General features: G+C 34.2%; 1 protein-coding gene across 5 annotated transcripts in view; it reads left to right on the top strand.

Moving 5' to 3' along the window:
* The window catches only part of EML4 (EMAP like 4), a 154352-nt gene that overhangs the window by 82055 nt on the left and 53009 nt on the right, over positions 1 to 19288 (top strand). For 3 of the 5 annotated variants that reach the window (XM_079940524.1, XM_079940527.1, XM_079940526.1), the window contains 5 exons: positions 1484 to 1613; positions 4551 to 4724; positions 6581 to 6709; positions 7177 to 7202; positions 7379 to 7435. In XM_079940524.1, coding sequence (XP_079796650.1) covers positions 1484 to 1613; positions 4551 to 4724; positions 6581 to 6709; positions 7177 to 7202; positions 7379 to 7435 — 516 coding nt within the window. The remainder of the gene's footprint in view (positions 1 to 1483; positions 1614 to 4550; positions 4725 to 6580; positions 6710 to 7176; positions 7203 to 7378; positions 7436 to 19288) is intronic. The other 2 variants (XM_079940525.1, XM_079940528.1) reach the window with 1 other exon arrangement.

Here is a 19288-nt window from a genome sequence, read left to right as displayed (position 1 = left end):
AATAAAGACCTGGGTGGTGGTGGTGGTTGCCTAATGTTGTGAATATACTAAATGCCACAGAGTTGCACAGTTTTAAATGGTTAAAATGGTAAATTTTATGAGTACTTTACCAGAGTAAAAAGAAAGAGTCAATATAACAAGAAGTCACCTATTTGGCAGACTAGCACTAGATCTAATGACCAGTGATATTAGCCTAATTTAGGGGTTATTGTACCTTATTATATGTGAAAAATTTCCTAGGAAGTTTGAAAAATAAATACAGTAGGTCTCTTTCTTCCTCTCTTCTGATTCATTCTGTCTGAGGAAGGGTCTAGGAATCTCAATATTAAGGAAGCACTTTAGATGATTATGATATAAGTGGCTCCCAACAGCATATTACTGTCAGAAATGCAGTGCTATACTATCATACATGTAACATTCTAGGGTACGAAGTATTTTAGGCTCTATACATAAATGTTTTTGCTTTCTGTGCTTTTATGAAGTGAAGCAAACAAAGAAACATGAAAGCCAGATATAAAAGTTAGGTTTTCTTGTGTGCATGTGAGAAAACTGAGTCTAAAAATTCAAAATTATTCTTTATTCCCAAATTTTTAGATAAACTTGCGCCGTAGTAGATGTGGCTGTTTTATCTTGTGACTGTGAGTCTTCCTGACCATAGCAGCATATCCATCACATGGGTTATTGGAATACTGGAATAAATGTTCCAAACCTTCTACTGTATAAATTAAGATAACAGGTTATTTTACATAATTATGCTTTATTTATATGGAACAATATTCTACGATTCAACATTTATGATTTCTAGGATTTCTAATTAAATTTCAACAGAACCTGAGCTATTTCTGAAAATTGTTGATATGTGGGGAGTTGTGGTTTACTTGAGGCATAGCTTTGAATCATGCACTTTAAAGCTGCTATGTGTGAACAGCAAACCGTTTAGCTAGAGAATGACCCTAGTTGCAATTTAGCAATTTAATTTAGCATGGCTTTTCTATAGATCTATTTTGATGAGATTAAATCTTCAGACAGTAATATTGTATGCTGCATGATGGATTCCTCTGAGACCTCCAGATCTTATTCATTTCCTTTTGAACTGTAGACCACACTGGAGATGTAGCTAATTAAAGTTGGGTGTACAAGTCAACAAAGTTCATTGTTCTATAGAGGAAATAAGTATTTCATTGTCTTTTTATTTACTTTTTCCAAATACGTTATAACTTTATATATGCCACATAGAATTGTCTCAGTTTACAAATGTTTATCTTTATGCGCTCATTCCTTTCTTATCTATATACTCAATAAACACTTATTGAAAAATAATAATATTGTATGCTGCATATGGGGGAACAGTCTGCTTACTAGCAGACTTAATAGACTTAAACACTAATGGACTTAAACACTATTGGACTTAATTTTTTAAGCTCCTATCTTTGAGGAATATTTTGAAGTTTGATTTTTAAAGTTTTCTCTTAACCATATCTAGGCCAGCCAGGCATCCGAGAAGCTATTTCCATGTCCTGTATAACCAATGGGAGTGGTGCAAACAGAAAACCAAGTCACACCAGCTCTGTTTCAATTGCAAGAAAAGAAACTCTTTCATCTGCTGCTAAAAGGTATGCATTTGTAAAAAAAAGCTAACATTGCAAAATTGAATGTGATAACTCAGTCTGCTTTTGAAAAGAATGTGAAATAGAGCTGTATGGAATTCAGGTGAGCATGTCCTTTAAATTCTTTGTCTCTGAATGCAGAGATATCCAGCCTGTACTTGCTGAGTTTACATTCATCACACCTATGGAGTAGTGTGAGGACGCTTTTGGTTCTTACTAAAGACAGCAAGCAGTTTCATTTCCTGGTTTGGTTTTGTTTCTTTTTGTTTCTTTTTAATAGGCGTTTGTTGATGCGATAAACATCACTATATTTAATGTAATTATATAAGTGAATTTTCCATGGCAAGTGATACATTTGATATAGCATTTTTAAAGGAGTAGAATCTTCAGCATATATGTATATTAGTGGGAGGTTAAATGCTACAACTTTTATTTTTTAATCATGACTATAAAATTGAGGCTTAATTCAAAATGTTATATTACTGTGTTGTGTGTTCGTGTGAGTATGTTAGGGGTGGTGGGCAGGAGGGCAGTGGAAATATTGTAATATAAAATTTCAGTGGACTACGTTCTCTATGTTCTTTTCATCAATTAATTAATTCAGTGTATTCCAATAAAATTGCTTACTGGATTTTTCTGCTTTTGTGTAATACCCAGCAAATTATTCCATATAGGGTTTGGAGAGACCATAAGAGATCAGCCACATAATCTTATAGCTGTTTTCTTCAAAGAATGATTGAAGAAAAACTTTCAGTAATAGAATAATATTTAAAATGTGCTGATGGAAAATGGTTGCCTCAATAAACTAATGCCAGTGACTGAATTATTTAACAGTGTGTATTTACAGATGTTAACCAGACATTTGACTACAGGAGTGGTGAAGAAATGACAAGATATTTAGGCCTTTTAAAAATCCCCTGCCAAAATTTATTACCTTTGCTGCAGTTTCAGGAGAAAAGGACAAATTATGGAAAAACTAATATGTAGTAGAAATTTTTAATACAATTTTTAATAATAAACTTCCTTGTGTCCAGTAATTGTTTGGATTCAGCCCATTTTTCTTACATAGCTGTAGTTATGTGCAGTGGTATTATGTACAGTAGTGACTCAACAATCTAAAACCAGATAAGTCTGTTAATTTATGATGCAGGGGCTTTGTGTTTTTCTTCTAAATAACCCAGAAGAGAAATCTACTGGGCCCACATAAGACTACTAGCCTAATACTATGCATTTAGGATAGTTTGAAGACCAACAAGAAAGAAGTAATTTCTAACTCAGTTTTAAGTTGCAAAGTTAATCTGATATTTTTGAGGTAGAATTGTATTTCTCAGCACATAATTAAAAAACTGAATATGAGCAAGACAGTCAAAAGTCAGTCTGAGGTCAGAAGTTATCAGAATGAATCAGATTAAGAAATGTTACTGTCAAAATTATATTTTAACATTATTCACTATTATCATGTGATTAAATTGTATGTACTACTTATATTTGTTTAGAATGTTCTTAAACAAACTTCTTTGTAGCTTATGTACCTTATGGTCAAATTTAAAAATGTCCTTTGGTTAAGAAGTGTAGGGACTTCCCTAGTGGTGCAGTGGTTAAGACTCTGCCTTCCCAGTTCAGTTCCCTGGTCAGGGAACTAGATCTCACACGCATGGCGCAACTAAGGGTTCGCGTGCCAAAACTAAGGGTTTGCATTCCACAACTAAGAGTTTGCATGCAACAACTAAGGAGCCCGCGAGCCTCAACTAAGGAGCCTGTCAGCCGCAACTAAGACCTGGCGCAACCAAATTAAAAAAAAAAAAAAAGAAGAAGAAATGTAGATAGTTGATGGTTTTATACCTATTCAACCCTGGAATCGTTGATTCCATCTGCTTTGTAATACTGTCATAAGTGTTTGTGCAATATAAGGATTCTTATCCAGTGTGATCAGGAATAGGAGATGCTTCATTAATCAAGAGTCAAAGTGTGGAATCATAAGAATTTATACATATATATCTTAAATATTTTAACCTAAAATATGTTCACATATGTTCATTTGTCAATTTTTTAATGAAAGGCTGAGTCTCCCCCTTCTTTCTTTCTAAGTATGCATCTCTGATTAGATTGCTTGTTGACTATCTTGCATAACATACACCCATAAATCATTTTCTATAATTTTTAGTTTCATCCTTTCAGACAGAGTAAGAAATTTGAAACTTGCAAAACAATATGAATTAGAACCCATCTGTTTCTATGACTTTTTTACATAATCTTTTATAATTGCGTCACCTACACAATTTAACAGCAGTTTTTTTAGTAACTCATTTTTATGGAGTCTTTCCAAAGCATTCAGCTTAGTTTACATAGAAATTATCATTCTCTTTCCTATGTACATTTTGTCAGTTTTCTTTGTATTTTATTAACTTAATCATTAAAATAACAAGTACAACTGGTATAAACAGGTTCGGGGGAGAAAACACAGTTGACTCTTGGTAAGTGTGAAACTCAACTGGTGGAAGCAGAAGTATACAGAAGAAACAGGAGTTAGAGAATAACCTACAAAACATGAACATTTAGTGTTCCTTGGGCATCAGTATGCTTTACAGAGGTAAAGTGTCACTAATGCTCTGATTTGGGTAAATTGAAGTCAGTTAAGAGAGCTACTGTCCTTCCAGATTTGCCAAGATGGCAAAATGCATTAGAGGCCAATTTGGTCCAAAGGGGCAATCTTCCTAGGATATGTTGCCTTAGAATTATAATAAATTCTTTGCTGAAGATTTTAATCTTTACTGAAGATTTTTTTTAAAGAAATATTTTCATTATTGAATGAAAGCAGTATAAATTGTATTAGCTGTATGATTTAGGATTTTGAATTATATAATAGTAACTTTTTCCATCGTTTGATATATCTTTTTTATTTGTTTAAATATGTGTTGTTCCATGTTATACTTTATTTTACAGTGGTACAGAAAAAAAGAAAGAAAAACCACAAGGACAGAGAGAAAAAAAAGAGGAATCTCACTCTAATGATCAAAGTCCACAAATTCGAGCATCACCTTCTCCCCAGCCCTCTTCACAGCCTCTCCAAATACACAGACAAACTCAAGAAAGCAAGAATTCTACTCCCACCAAAAGGTTTTAACTGACCCCAAGTACAGAGCTAGGGAATGGTTGTAACGATACCTAAATTCTGTGACTTGAGAAAAAAATTGGCTATCCATGGTTTCCAAGAGAAAAGCCTGATGGCTTTTTTTCCCCTACATCTTTGTTGCTGTAATCTGTATTTTAACACATTGGAGAATGAAAATTTGAGGTTATAGTTATCAGTTAAAACTGGAGGAAAAAAATTAAGTTATAAACAATTTGATGAAAGGAAGGCAAAAGTAACCTACTCTAAAACCAAAACAACATTTTTATAGTAAAATTATAGAATATTTTAAAATTTATATATAACTGTGCATAAATTTATAGCCATGGATAGAAAATTGCCATATGTTGTTATACTCACCATATTTTGGCATCATTACAACCTTCAGCTTGCAAGGGCCCTTCTCAACAAATGGCTCTTCATTGTGACTGCATCTCAGTTTCAGTTTTGGGTTTTGGGAGGATAAGTTCTTGCTTGAGTAGAGAATTGAATTCATTTCACCTAATCTTTTCTATGCTGAAGACTTGCTTGAGGGCTTCTCTCTGTGTCTATAATAATTAATATTTTAAAGTTATGAGAAGGGGAGAAGGGAGAAACATTCTAACAATGTGTGTGAGCCTAAATTGGGGATCTAAACCTGCATGCTGGGAGTTCAACACTACAGCTGCCTTGTAATCAAATATTTAGACCAACTTAATGAAATTTGCCTGCTTTAGGGATGTTGATTCAAGCTTTATGATTAGGTATAGATGTATTTTATCATCATACTTCCTCTTGGAAATCTTAGGAAAATATAAACCATTCCCAGAACTGGCTAGGATTTTAATAAAAATAAATGACATCCATTCCTAAAAGATTTATAATATATTTTTATTTGATTAGCTTAGTATTTTGCCTCAAATCTCTAATGGAAATTTGGGAAAACACAACACCCTTCACTTGATTGATGCATGTTTTTAACATTTTAAAAATGCTTTGTGTGTCTCGTGCAGATTCTTATGCTATCTAAATGGTTTGTAATTCTTTTGCCTGGTCTGATGTGGAGTTTTTCTTGGATATAGCTTATTAATGTTTTGCAACTTTGGATTGTATGTGGTGATTTTATAATCAATCTCTTTAAGGTTCTGATTTGACTTGGCATCTTCTTTGTCCCAGATCTTTTTTTCAGCTTTTTAAGGTCTCTTGGAAATGTGCTTGCCATTCTGAATTGCTCTTTGGATATACTACTACAAGAAGTATTGAAGGCTGGATGAGTTGTAGGACAGTTAGCAGTGCAGCCAAAAAATCATTTATAAGTTAAAAAATTTCAGTTATGAATATGTGGAAGCAGTTTTGATAATACAACATTCTTGTGTTAAATTGTTTTTACTTCATGGATAAAATTGACTCTAAAAGATATAAACAAGAGTTTTACTTTTAGTCCCACAATTATTTAGAAATTGTCATTTGTACCATGTATAATTTAATTCCATGAGGACATAAAAAATGAAAATAGCAGCCTTGTAATGATTTTGAATAGGTTTTTTCACAAATTCACGCAATTTCATAAATTCTGAGAGATAGTAATTATTTATATTTAAGCAAATGGGTTTTTTTTTTTTTTAGATCAAGTAATATTTGTTCTAGTGAATCTTCTGAATAATAGTGAAAATTAAAAAACAGACTTGGTAATTGCCTTGTTTAACTCCTTGACTCATCCAGGCACAGAAACTTTCAACTAATCCTTCCTTCTCTTTTCTGGATTAGCTTTAAGAAAATGTTAATCACTGCTTTTATGTTCTAGTCAAACTGTCAATTGCTACTCTTAGAATTTTTTTCTAAGAAACTAATATGTTTCTTCCAGCATAAAACGACTACCAACAGCTGAAAAGTCACATAATTCATGGGAGAATTCAGACGATAGCCGTAATAAATTGCTGAGGGCAGTTTCAACATCAAAATTAATATCAAAAGTTATAAAAAATGCAGACAAGTAAGTATTATACTTTAAGTTATATCTGAAAATTATTAATTCTTTGACTATCACATTTGCATGTACAATTATATGCCACGTTTAAATCATTTCTAAAAATCTGTATTGATATCTTTTTTTCTTTGAAGTGAATTTTTCCTTTTGTGTCTTTAGAAAAGGCTGTCTTCCTGTTAATACTTCTGAACTCATAATAAATTTAAATAACCTCATAAAATTTGAGTATTTTTCATAAATTCTTTCTATGCTTTTGTTGTTTAAGTGATCCTAATGGAATATTCCTTCTTTTATGAAACAGTATATTAGTAGTTTAGACCAGTGAGAAACTTTAACAAATACTGGTGCCTGAATTTCATGTCTGGAGATTTATCTGGGGTGTGGCCTAGACATTGAATCTTTTGCAATTTCTTCAGGTGATGATAATAGCCAAATAAAATTATAAAATAAATGTCTTTGAATTCCTTTTGTAGGCATAAAGATGTCATCATCAACCAAGGTAAGTTAAAAATTTTTTTTAAAAAATGTTTATCTTTTCTACATCAGTTAAATTTTTTCTTTTGATAAGAATATTGACTTACTTTCATTCAGTGTACTTTATTTATTAGCTCACAGTGATAAAAAAGAAGTGTGTTGTTATAGTCATTTAAGAAACTATCTAATTTTTATTGTAAGATATGTCATTTTTGTCTCAACCAGCAAAAATGTCAACCCGTGAAAAAAACAGCCAAGGTAAGAATAAGCTACACAGTTGGTCGCCTTCTTAGTTAATTTCTTCCTGGATCTCTTATTTGGCTTTTCATTTTTTACACTACCTGACTTTCCTCTTAATAAAGGAAATATAGTAATTTGAACTAGTGAATCCAACCACTTTTCTATTTCTCTGAGCTCTGAAGTTTTAAGGTCAACAGTAGGAATAAAGATATCATTACAAAGAGGTATAATACCAAGGGGAATTTCCCCCTTTTTAAAAAAAATAAAAGTTGTACTTAGAAAAGCCATTTAAAAGATTGATAAATTTTAACTCGATTTCCTGTCTTGCCAACTTCATTGCAAATAATCACTCATTTCTTGAAGCTAAGACTTAAAATATAATAAGTCTAGCAAATCCATTTCCTCTTAAATTTTTCTTTTATATTAATTGTAATTTCTGGCTACTTGCTGTTGTTGGCTTGTTCTGACCCAAAAAAGGAAAGAAGACTTTCTGTAAATGTGTACTTAATTTAATTGCAAAGTAGGTAAGATTTATACATCAGTTTTACATTCTCCTTCAATTGCCTGCAAATTTAATTGAAGCATGCTGTTCTAAATAAAAGCATGTCCTTCCCGTGCATGCTTTTTACAGCTCATTTCTATGTGTCATAGTTATCTTTATTTTCTGGGTTATTTATTATATTAACCATATACAATGTGGTTAAAATTTTTGTTAGAGATTTAACTTGATTTCTGTAGATTTTCACTTTTGATTCTGATAAGAAGAGTATTTGCAATCTTCTTTGGATCATTTGTTTTTACGTAGACATTCTAAATGAAGCTGATTATTGCTGCTGTTCTCCTTCAGTTAGGTCTTACTCCCTCTTTTATAATTTATAGTTAAGTATAGATTAAGTAATAGTTGAAATACCTTAAGGACAAATGAAATTTTATTTACAAAGACAATTCTTATTATGTGTCAAAACATTTTAAAAAGAGAGAGATAGTGATATATAGTGGCAAGAGCAGTGAATGGAGAGTCTCTGTTTAGTGTTTGGCTCTACTGTATAACAACCTTGTGACCCAGGCAAAATGGCAACATCTCTGGGTAGTTTTCTAATCTGAGAATATAACTATAAAGCTTACTTCACAGGACTGCTGAAGGATGAAATAATATGTATGAAAGTACTTTAAAAACAGAAAACACTGTACCTATAAAAAGGTGCTCCTATTATTACATGTTTTGCCAAAGAGCTTACATTTTATAAAAATCCTTAGAGGGTAAATGAGAAAGGGCTGTCTTTCTCTTTGTCGTGCTGTGGTATGTCCTTTGGAAGGAAAAGCGATCTAACTTATGATTAGTATGTAAGTGAGTGCTCTGTGTTGGTGACAATTTTCAAAACCATTCAAATAGGCAGGTAAGTAAATGTATTTAAAAGGGAAGGGTTTTGCTAGAGAAGCATCACTAAAGTGGGGAAGAAGGATGAAATGAAAAACTGGAAAAGCCAGTTCAATTCTGGTACAAGAATTGTTAGCTGAAGAAGATTGTTCCAGATGTTGGAATTTTAAAATTGTTGCTTGCAAATGTTGCTTGCATTAAGCCTTATTTTTGGAATTTGAGCCTGTTCCTTTGCCATTTTAATCAGCTATATTTATCATTAGAGTGTATCTTGAAGGAAAACTCTTGTGCCTCAGCCTGTTATATAATTCAGGCCTGCCTGTGAGGCAGAGCCTATGGAAAGAAGTAGATGGATTCTAGATGGTTTAGGAGATTACAGGTAGGGTATGAGAGATAAGGAATGGAGGGAATCTATGAAGGCTAACTTGAAAGTAGATAAGAGGCATCTACTAAAATAAGGAACATTTGAGGAGGAGTAGATGTGTAGAAAAGAATAGTTTGGTTTTGGACAGTTACACTTGAGTTGTTTATAAATCTTAATTTACTCGTAGAGGTGTGTAACAAACAACATAGTGTAGATGTTTAAACATGTGTAATTGAAGTCAAGACTGGTTTCACCATTTACTTAGCTTGTGACCATAGGCAGGTTAATTCACCTTCTTAAGTCTTTGTTTTCTCATCTGTAATTGAGACAATAATAAACCCTCAAAGGGTTATTATAAAAATTAAAGATAATAAAGTGTTTAAACATAGTACCTGGCACATAGCACCAAATAAATTTTAGTTATTTATATAAGTGTGACAGTACTCAACCTTGTACTCAAATATATGGAGTTAAGATGAAAAGATGACCGTTAAATAGATGATCTTCACTTGATGTAAGTTGTGTATAAATTTAAGTTTGGTATTCATTTTGCATAACATATTTCACAGCACATTTTCTTATACTTTAGGTATTAATCTAAAATACATCATTTAAAAAAATACCTGTCATTTTTGGACAGTCTTTTTAGAATGTGATTTATTCTTTAGCTCTTTTTTTTTGACAGTGACAAGTGTGACTTGCTGTAAGTCATCTGCTTTGTTTTGGGAACAAGGCGATTTATATTTGGTACATATAAGTGAGTGGTAGCAGAGAAAACTTCACTTGAAATGACTGTGTCCTTCAGACACAGCAGAGTAGAAGAGCATAAATCTGCATATTCTGATCAGCACTTAGACAGAAGGAAGTAAACCATGGTTGAAAGCAGTGGGAGGTGAAATGAGATGTACACAGGGCAATCTCCGAGGCTAGATGTGGGGGGAAGGACATGTTACACCATGTCCTATAAAAAGAGGCTCTTACTGAATTAGATCCTTATCTACACTCAGATCCTTGAAACTTAAGCCCCTTTTCATTACTCTTCTCCCTAATTCTGTTGGATCCTCTCCCATCACAAGAGAAATAATATACTAGGTAAATTTTGTAATGAAATGAGTACAGCTCATAAGCTCATCTTATAATCACTATCTAGTATATTACATTTTTAAAATATGGAAAATAAGTGTCACATGTCCTCATTTCCAGAGCAGAACCTGAATGTCTTCAAATTATTGCATGTTAACTGTCCTTTTCAGGCTTGAGTAATCCTAAATCAATTTTCTCTTGTCACATCTTAAACTCTTTTAATTGTCTGGTCATGTTGAGAACCTGAATGATTCAGGTTCCTACTGGAGAGAAATCTGCTTAATTGAGGAAAAGAACTCCTCAGTCACCAAATCACACTTTTACTTCCTCTTATAGAGCTGCCTCACTGTTCTATGATTAAATTCATTCTTGCTTAACTACCAAACCAGTGCAGTAGTAGCTTAACTACAGGTGTATTTAGATTGAACTATTACTGTAACATCTTAGAAAATTGAGAGGTGACTAATTCTTACTAGCTGCCTAGCTATCTGTCCAAAATGGCTTCAGATGAAAAATACTTTAAAAGTCATTTTGAAATACATACTGTCTAAAATCCTTCAGTAGTTTGTTTTAGCCAAACAGTCATTCAAATAATCTAAAAATATACAATATAAACTCATTTACAAAAGTGGAGAAAGAAAAAAAACTGAATAATCTTGTCATTTTAACAACTATTACAGTTCTGATGTGTTTCTTTATTGTTTCTTTATCAGATACACATTTTTAAAATTTTAAAGATTCATTCAACAAGTATTTATTGAGTGTACTTTGTCAGGACCTGTCCCAGAAACTTGGGGATACAGCAGTTACATTGTCTGATCTCTGTGGAACTTATATTCTACCTATAAGAAACAGACAGTAAATACTTAATATGTCAGTAGGTAATACATATTGGGAAAGAATAAGGAGAGTAGACAATTGCTATTTTACATAGAGTGGTTAGGGGAGACATCTCTGATAAAGTGATAAAGTGACATTTGAGCCACCTGAATGACGTGAGTGAACAATTTGTGTATCTGGAGAAAAGAATTTCATGAACAGAGAAAACTGGAAGTACAAAAGCCCTGAGGCAAGAGCTTTCTTGCTGTGTTAGGAGCAGCAAGAAGGTCCTTGATCGTAGTGTGCACACAATTTTGTATTTGTTAACCATTACATTTATAAAATATGGATTCATTCTAAGCAACAGAAGAGTCATTAGACACCTCACGTAGGAAAGAGAAGCAAAGTTGTTTAGTGGAAAGAGCATAATAATAATAATAAGCATGAGACCTAGTTAGGGGTGAATCACAGAAGTTTAAAGAATCAGAATCCTACAATGACTAAAATTATGAGTGTTGGTTGGGGAGAAACTAAAAATTTCATTTCCCAAAGGAAGTTATGAAAAAAAAAATAGAACATCCTTCATCTGATAATAAATTTTTCCCTATGACTCTTGAGACCTTGGACCTCAGTTTTCTTACATATACTTAGGCTTAGATTAGACGTTGCCGAGAGTCTCTTTAATAACTTTTTAAAAGCTCTTTCCTGCAGCAAATAGAAAATGGAAGGCAGCCCCCATACCTTCACTAACTCATGTTTAATCTACCTTTAACGAATTTGAATACAGGGGCTTTTGTTCAGTGCCTTGTATTGTTTTCTGACCTGTTGGCTCCAGGCATGTTCTGTCCTAAAACCTGATCACATCTGTGTAAACTGAGCATTGTATCTGAAAGAATAACTAAAATTTACCTGTAAGAATATAGGATAGCAGTCCTACTGACACTGTCTGTATATTGTGTTACCTACTGAGAGGAAGTATATTGTCCCCTGCTGAGGGGGTGTACAGTTTGAAACAAACCAAAGAAGTCAAAAGCCCTTAATTGTGCTACAGATAGAATCTTTCCTTGCTGTTTCTGAGATGATATCCAAAACTTTGCAGTTCCAGAAGTTAGAAAGAAGGGTGCTAGCTTTAAGTCTATTTTAAATGTGAATAAGCAGGAAGGGCAGGAAACCAAATATTGCACCTCCAAAAAAATACACTCACTTCTAAAATTTACCTATTGGCATATGTTAAATAGGATATATAATCATTACTTGGATCCCTAGGTCTGGGCTTTGTCCAAGTATTGCCTGTATTTAAAAGGAGACCAAAAAGGGGGAACCTCTTCTCTGTTGGAGATTTTTTTAAGCAGAGATCTGGTATCTGTTGGTGACAGTCTTATAGATTAAAATGTATTTAAAGGCTGTCCAATTTTTTTAGTATAAATTATCCCAACTTCTAAGAATATGTGTTCTTGACATCCTCTTTCCTTATTTTCAGCTGAGAAAAAAGTCCCAAGTGCCCCCTTTGAACATGGAGAATATGACTTTTCATGAGAGTATCCTAGTCTTGTGCATATTTATTTTATTCCAGTTGAAGACTTTTCACCCATACTGAACTTTTCACAACTGTAGGCATACTTTTTTTTAAAAAAATCTAAAGTAGAAAATGTAATTAACTAGAAAATCTCCATTCCTTAAGCATGCCAGTTAACTGAGCTAGTATAGTTAGAAATCCGTTCTGTCCAGAAACCGCAATTAGACTCCACAATGTGTTGCTCACTGTATCAACTGTTTACTGTTTTCCTGAAGCACTTTGAAAAGAATTCTGAAACTTGTGATTAGTGTAGCAGAAAAGAGGTACAAATGATCAGTGACATATACAAAACTGCAAGAAAAGGCATAGTAAATCACATGTCACATTCCTGAGCTATACTCATAGTTGATTCTCCAAGGAACAATTTCACCAAAAATATTCTATTGATTATTTCCTTAAATAATGCTTTTTAAACTTTTTAAAGATTAAATATTTTCATCTTTCTAAAAATACATGCAAATAATATTTCAAGCACCCATATACTGACCACCCAGATTTATTAGATCTTAACATTTTGCTTTATTTGACTCAGGCTTTTGGGGTTTTGGGGTTTTTTTAATTAACTTTTTTTTTTTTTTGGCCACGCCATGCGGCATGTGGGATCTTAGCTCCCCGACCAGGGATCGAACCGATGCTCCCTGCATTGGGAGCATGGAGTCTTAACCACTGGACTGCCAGGGAAGTCCCTATTTTTTTTTTTTAAAGAAATAAAACATTAAAGATGAAATCTCTCAATACTCTTTAATACTCTTTAGAATTTCATATATAAGTTTTTATTGTTCCCCTTGGGCCTCTTGATTTTCTTTCTGCTATAGTTAATTGAGAAAGAGAGGGATAAATATTTTGATATCTGAAGTTTCTTTTTTTAATTTCTTATTTTTAAAAAATTAAATCCAACTTGGTGTATTCAGATAAAATGAAGAATTTTTTTCATTTAGTGTTTAAGATAACTTTTCCTGGGGATATAAATGAGTGATTTGAGGGACTTTGTAAAGTACAACCATGTTTTGCTTAGTTCAGAAATGTTTTCAGCAGTATAGCAAATCTTTCAGAAGTTTTATGTGCCTTATATTGTTGGAATAGACGTATTTCCCATCTTTTACCAAAGAAAGCCTTTTTCACGCAGTAAAAATAATTAAAATTCTTACGCAAGGTCCCATGTCTGATACTTTCAAGTAATTTTATAACAATCATAGTTGTAAAAAAAAAGCCCAAAAAGCAAAACAGCAAAGAAAAATCTGATTAAAGGAGGTTTAGATTCAAGAAAGTTACTTAACTGCAAAATTACTTAACTGCAAATTGGCTTGTTACTGTAATTAGATAAGTGTTGACCAGCAGATACATAAGACTTGGTTATGCCTGTCTTCTAAGCTCCTAAGAGGCTAGGTTAACACATTTTACATCTTCATTGTATACCCTCACCCAACCCCCATGTAATTAAGAATTCAATAAAATTTACCAGCTAGTAGAACTCTACCTATAGAACAATGAAAATTAAGGTAGCATTTTAGTATTTGGTCAGATTTTTCAGAACTGTGTTCTTGTCCCAGCCAGTAAAACTAACTACATAATATTTGGCAAGCACAATTAGGAATTTTTTAAATGAGCACAATAAGATTAGATTATATATCCTTCTAAATTCATGACTCCCCTTTTTATTTTGGAGTCTACATTTATGATCTATTTTTACAGCTAGACATTTGAAAGGGGTGAAATTGAGACTTTATTATAGCACAAATCAATTTCCTTGTTCAAAATTCAAAGATCCTTACAGATTACATTGTTTCATTGGAATTTTTAAAATTATTACTCGAGTGTAACTGGATCATTAACTGGGACTTGAAATACTTTGTTTAAAAATAAATGAGTTTCAAGAAAAGATTTTAGCTTTCCTTAAATGGTCTTTGTCACTTTCTACCGTAAAATTGTGGACAGTATTTCTAGCATCTTGTTTACCAGCCTGTTCTGTAGCTCTGTGGTTTTGGGGAATGGAACTGGTAGTATCAGAGAAAAAGCTCAAATTAAGTAAAGATTCTTAAATTTTCTGTTTGTTTGCTGGAATTAGGTAGCATCTCACAGCTAGCTACATTTTAGTTAAATATAAAATTCAAATTCAGTTGTGGGGGGAGCTCTTTAGTTCTAAAGATCGTAAAATATAAAAATGAATTCCTAAAGTGAAAACTTTAGGAGAAAGATGCTTTAAATTGTAAGCATTCTAGAAGTTCAGAAGGCTTTCTACAAAGCAATACCCAGTACATAAACAAGTACAAGTCATAGTCCAGACCCTTGAAGCTCTGCTGTTGCCTTTGAAAGGCTTTTTTTTTTTTAAATCTCTAGGTGCAGAAATCGAGCAAGCTATTTAAAAGGAAAAAAAAAGCACAGGAGGAACCAATCTTGGAGCAGAGTATGCCCAGTACTAATTTTCTTCTACACTCTCCTTGAATTTTTCCTTTTGCTTTGTTATAATCTGTGAAAGATTAATAAATTTTGATAAGCATCTTTTAAACATATAATGTTAATAACCAGTTATTTATATCAGTATGAATTATTTCAGCAATACTGCTTTTCTCAGAACACCTGAGAATAACTATGCCAAAAAGTTTGGATTAGGGAATATAATGATCATTTTGCAATTTGAAGCACTTTGGAGGATAGGACAGCCCAGGGGAGGTGCTAAAGTAGAAGCACATGAGGAGGCTGAAGGAGAAGGACTAAGAGGTGTGCAAGAAGGACATGGAAATACAGTATTTCAAATTTTTGCCTAGCATTCACTCTTCCAAAAGATAATAGAGCAGAAACATCTTCCTCTTCTGTTGTACTCTCTGATTTCCTGTTGTTGGGATCCAGAGCTCAAGCTAATACTATTTGGATTATAAGGAAGCTGTACTGTCAGGTAATTGGACTTATGTGGACGAGCCTAAAGATATCACCACTGTCTGAACAGTACTGTCCAATAGAAATATAATGTATAACACATATAATTTTAAATATTCTAGTAGCAACATTTTAAAAATAGAAAGACACAGGTAAGATTAAGTTTAGTATATTTAATGCAGTATATCCAGAATATCATTTCAATGTGTGATCAATATAAACAAACATTAATGAGATGTTTTACTTTTTTTTTCATACTAAATCTTCAAAATCTGTTGTGTATTTTACACTTACAGCATGTCTCAGTTCACACTAGCTGCCTTCTAAGTGTTCTACCAGTGGCTATCATTTTGGATAGTGCAGATCTAGAACATAGTTTAGAATGAAAATATTTCCCAACAGAACACAGTCTAGGAACTCATTTGACCTCTCTGAGCCTTGGTTTCCCCTTCTGTAAAAGTAGCCGTTTGAACTAGGTAAGCTCTAAGATTTCTTCCAGTTCCAGCATTATATATGTCTAGAGAAATGAACTAATAAAATTTATGGTATTTATGGTATCAAAAATATCCCCCAGAATTTTCCTTCCTTCCTTCCTTCCTTCCTTCCTTCCTTCCTTCCTTCCTTCCTTCCTTCCTTCCTTCCTTCCTTCCTCCCTCCCTCCCTCCCTCCCTCTCTCCCTCTCGCCCTCTCGCCCTCTCGCCCTCTCGCCCTCTCGCTCTCTCTCTCGCTTTCTCTCGCTTTCTCGCTTTCTCCACCATGCAGCTTGTGGGATCTTAGCTCCCCGACCAGGGATTGAACCTGGGCCCCAGCAATGAAAGCACCAAGTCCTAACCACTGGACCGCCAGGGAATTCCCTGAATTTCTTCTTTTATAATTAAGCATTGATCAGATTCAATTAAGAATATTTTATTTGAGCATAAGCTAGTAAGTGGTAGAGCTGAGATTCAAACAAGGTCTGCGTTTATCACAAAGCTTGTGTTCTCTCCACTATACTGTATAGCCTCCCTCTCAGTCCCAGGAATTTTCACAATGTCAAAATAGGAGATAAAATGTTGAGATTCATTACATTTCAAGAAGCAGCAGCTTCACTATTGAATACAGATAGCCCTATAGTGTGTTTACTAATTATTATGAGATAATTTAATCATTTCTTTCTCATTACTTTTCTGGACCACCAGACTTTATTAATGTATTAATTAGTGTTACTGATCTCATACTCTTCTTTGACCAGTCCCATGGCCCATCTCTTCCCCTTGACTTTCATGCTGGTATACAGTGAAGACAGCCAGAAAGTAGCATTTGGGTAAAACAAATTGTTAAGTTGTTCGACTATAAGATCAATAAGCCTGACAGCCTCAAAAAACGGTTTGCAGTGAGAATTTGACTCAACAGTGATTGAGGAGGAAAGAGGTTCTTCTTCATCTATATATTTTACCTAATTCCCAAGGTAAAGACTCTTCTTAGGTTGCAAACTAGTGAGCTACATGCAGGCCAAAGGTGTGTTTTCACATGGTATTCTCCCTTTTTTGGCAAGGGAGTAAACGTTTAAAAATTGGGAGATTTCACAATAACGTATAGATTTTCTGTTTCTCTTGAAAAATGAGAAGATCTAGCAGCACTGGGCTCACATCTTTCCTGAGAATGATTAACTGCTGCCTTCCTGAGATGGGGCCTGGTGTATGCCAGTGCCCGAACCCCAACCAGTCATCCTGTATTCTCCCACTGCTCTCATTTTGCATTTCCTGCCTGGGCCTGTAGATATTTGAACTTGTGACCCATGTATTATAGTGTACCTGATAGAACCCTCAGAATTCTAACTTATTTGCTGCACTTGCTGTTCTGTGGACAGTCACTTTAAAGCTTATGAAGAGAGATTACCGTGTGTTAAATCATGTATTACAAGCAATTCCTAGACAGTGTTTAGAATGGTCATAAATCGTTCACAAAGGGAAGGGAATAAATATTTGTCAAAGACCTTACACTTTACAGTGTGATATTTACTCAGTCATAATTCTGAATGGTAAGTAGTATTATCATTTTATTTATTAGGAAAATGAGGCCAAAGTCACATGGCTAGGAAGGGGTAAAGCTGGGATTCAGATCCCAATCAGTCTTTTTCTCCAAAGCTCCTGCTCTTGCCACTGTAATGTGTTGCCTCCCTCTCAGTCTCAGGAATTGTTCCCAGTGTCTAGATTATATTCTCTGCGTCCAGCATGCATACTGCCACTTTATCGGCAGGAAAAGCATTTTCATCCTAACATGCATTGCCACTTTTATATTAGAAAAGTTCACAGGCGCTAGATGCATAGTTCCTTTGCTTATAGTTAGTTGCTTGTGCTGCTTGACAGTTGCTAAAGGGATCAGTGCAGTATTCTGAGCTGTCTCTATTAGCAAAGGAGAGGGCTTTTTTTTTTCTTTGATGCTATCCCTAACCCAGTCCCTTTGCTGGACATATAATCTCTTCTAACTGGCAATAGAAGCATCTATTAAATATTTTATTTTTTTCCATTCAGAAAGCATTTATGCTATACACCTCTGATCAATGATCTTGGAAGAAATTCCAAAGGACAGGATATTTCCCTTTAAGAATTCATATTCTGGGGCTTCCCTGGTGGCGCAGTGGTTGAGAGTCCACCTGCCAATGCAGGGGACACGGGTTCGGGCCCCGGTCCGGGAGGATCCCACATGCCGTGGAGCGGCTAGGCCCGTGAGCCATGGCCGCTGAGCCTGCGCGTCCGGAGCCTGTGCTCCGCAACGGGAGAGGCCACAACAGTGAGAGGCCCGCATACCGCAAAAAAAAAAAGAATTCATATTCTTTAAAAAAAAAACAACAACTAGAGGGAAAAGTAGGTAACAAATTGACACCTATAAGAAAGTGAACTATACAAAAAATGACAAGGAGATACAGATAAAGATGATTGCTGAAGGGAAATAGTTACAGCTGATAACTAAATCATTTAGTTATCATCAAAGTCCAGCTATGCTACAACTCATCAGGAAGCAGAGCCCACTCTTAGATTCAGAAGTAATAGAGACATACATCATGTGGTATTAAAACTATGGCGTGGGAGGTCTTAGCCTGTTCTTAGATCAAACCCTGAGGCCGAACACACTATGAGTAATAATAATAAAAATAATGCGAACTTCTAACCCATAACAAGCAGAGTTTTAAAATCTGACTCTGAAGAAATATTTACAGACATTCAGCAAATAATTTCTTTCCTTCTTCCATGGTTTGCATTACATAAGCTATTGGATTATCTACTCTTCTCCTTAGTAGCTTAGGTCATTATTAGAGGTCCTAAGGTTGTATCAGCCTCTGGTTGATGATCACATTTTCAGTCTGTTTTTAACATGATTTTCATATAACAGACAAGTTAGCAAGTTCTAGACATTGCCTATGCCTTTGTACTCGGTCCCTTATTTTCTCCCTCCTGCTTAGGTTCTTTTGTAAACATTTCACGACCACCATCAACATTTATTAAACCTGTCTGTATGTAGGTTGGGATGCTGCGACCGGGGATCCCAACACAGTCTCATACACAGTCTCATTTTTTCACTTAAGTATTGTTTTGTTTTTAAGACATAAAACAGTCTCATCTGTTCACTTAAGTGTTGTTTTCATTTGTAAAAGGTGTACAATAAATATTGATTTGATTCTGGAGTTGTCTTTTTAACATTTTTAGTTTTAGACTGTTGCACATCTTAAAAACAGCTATTGGGGCTTCCCTGGTGGCGCAGTGGTTGAGAGTCCGCCTGCCGATGCAGGGGACACGG

The sequence above is a fragment of the Stenella coeruleoalba genome, assembly GCF_951394435.1.
Source record: "Stenella coeruleoalba genome assembly, chromosome: 13".
Taxonomy (NCBI): domain Eukaryota; kingdom Metazoa; phylum Chordata; class Mammalia; order Artiodactyla; family Delphinidae; genus Stenella; species Stenella coeruleoalba.
Note: the sequence above shows the minus strand (reverse complement) of the source record. Positions and strands in the feature narration are given on the sequence as shown.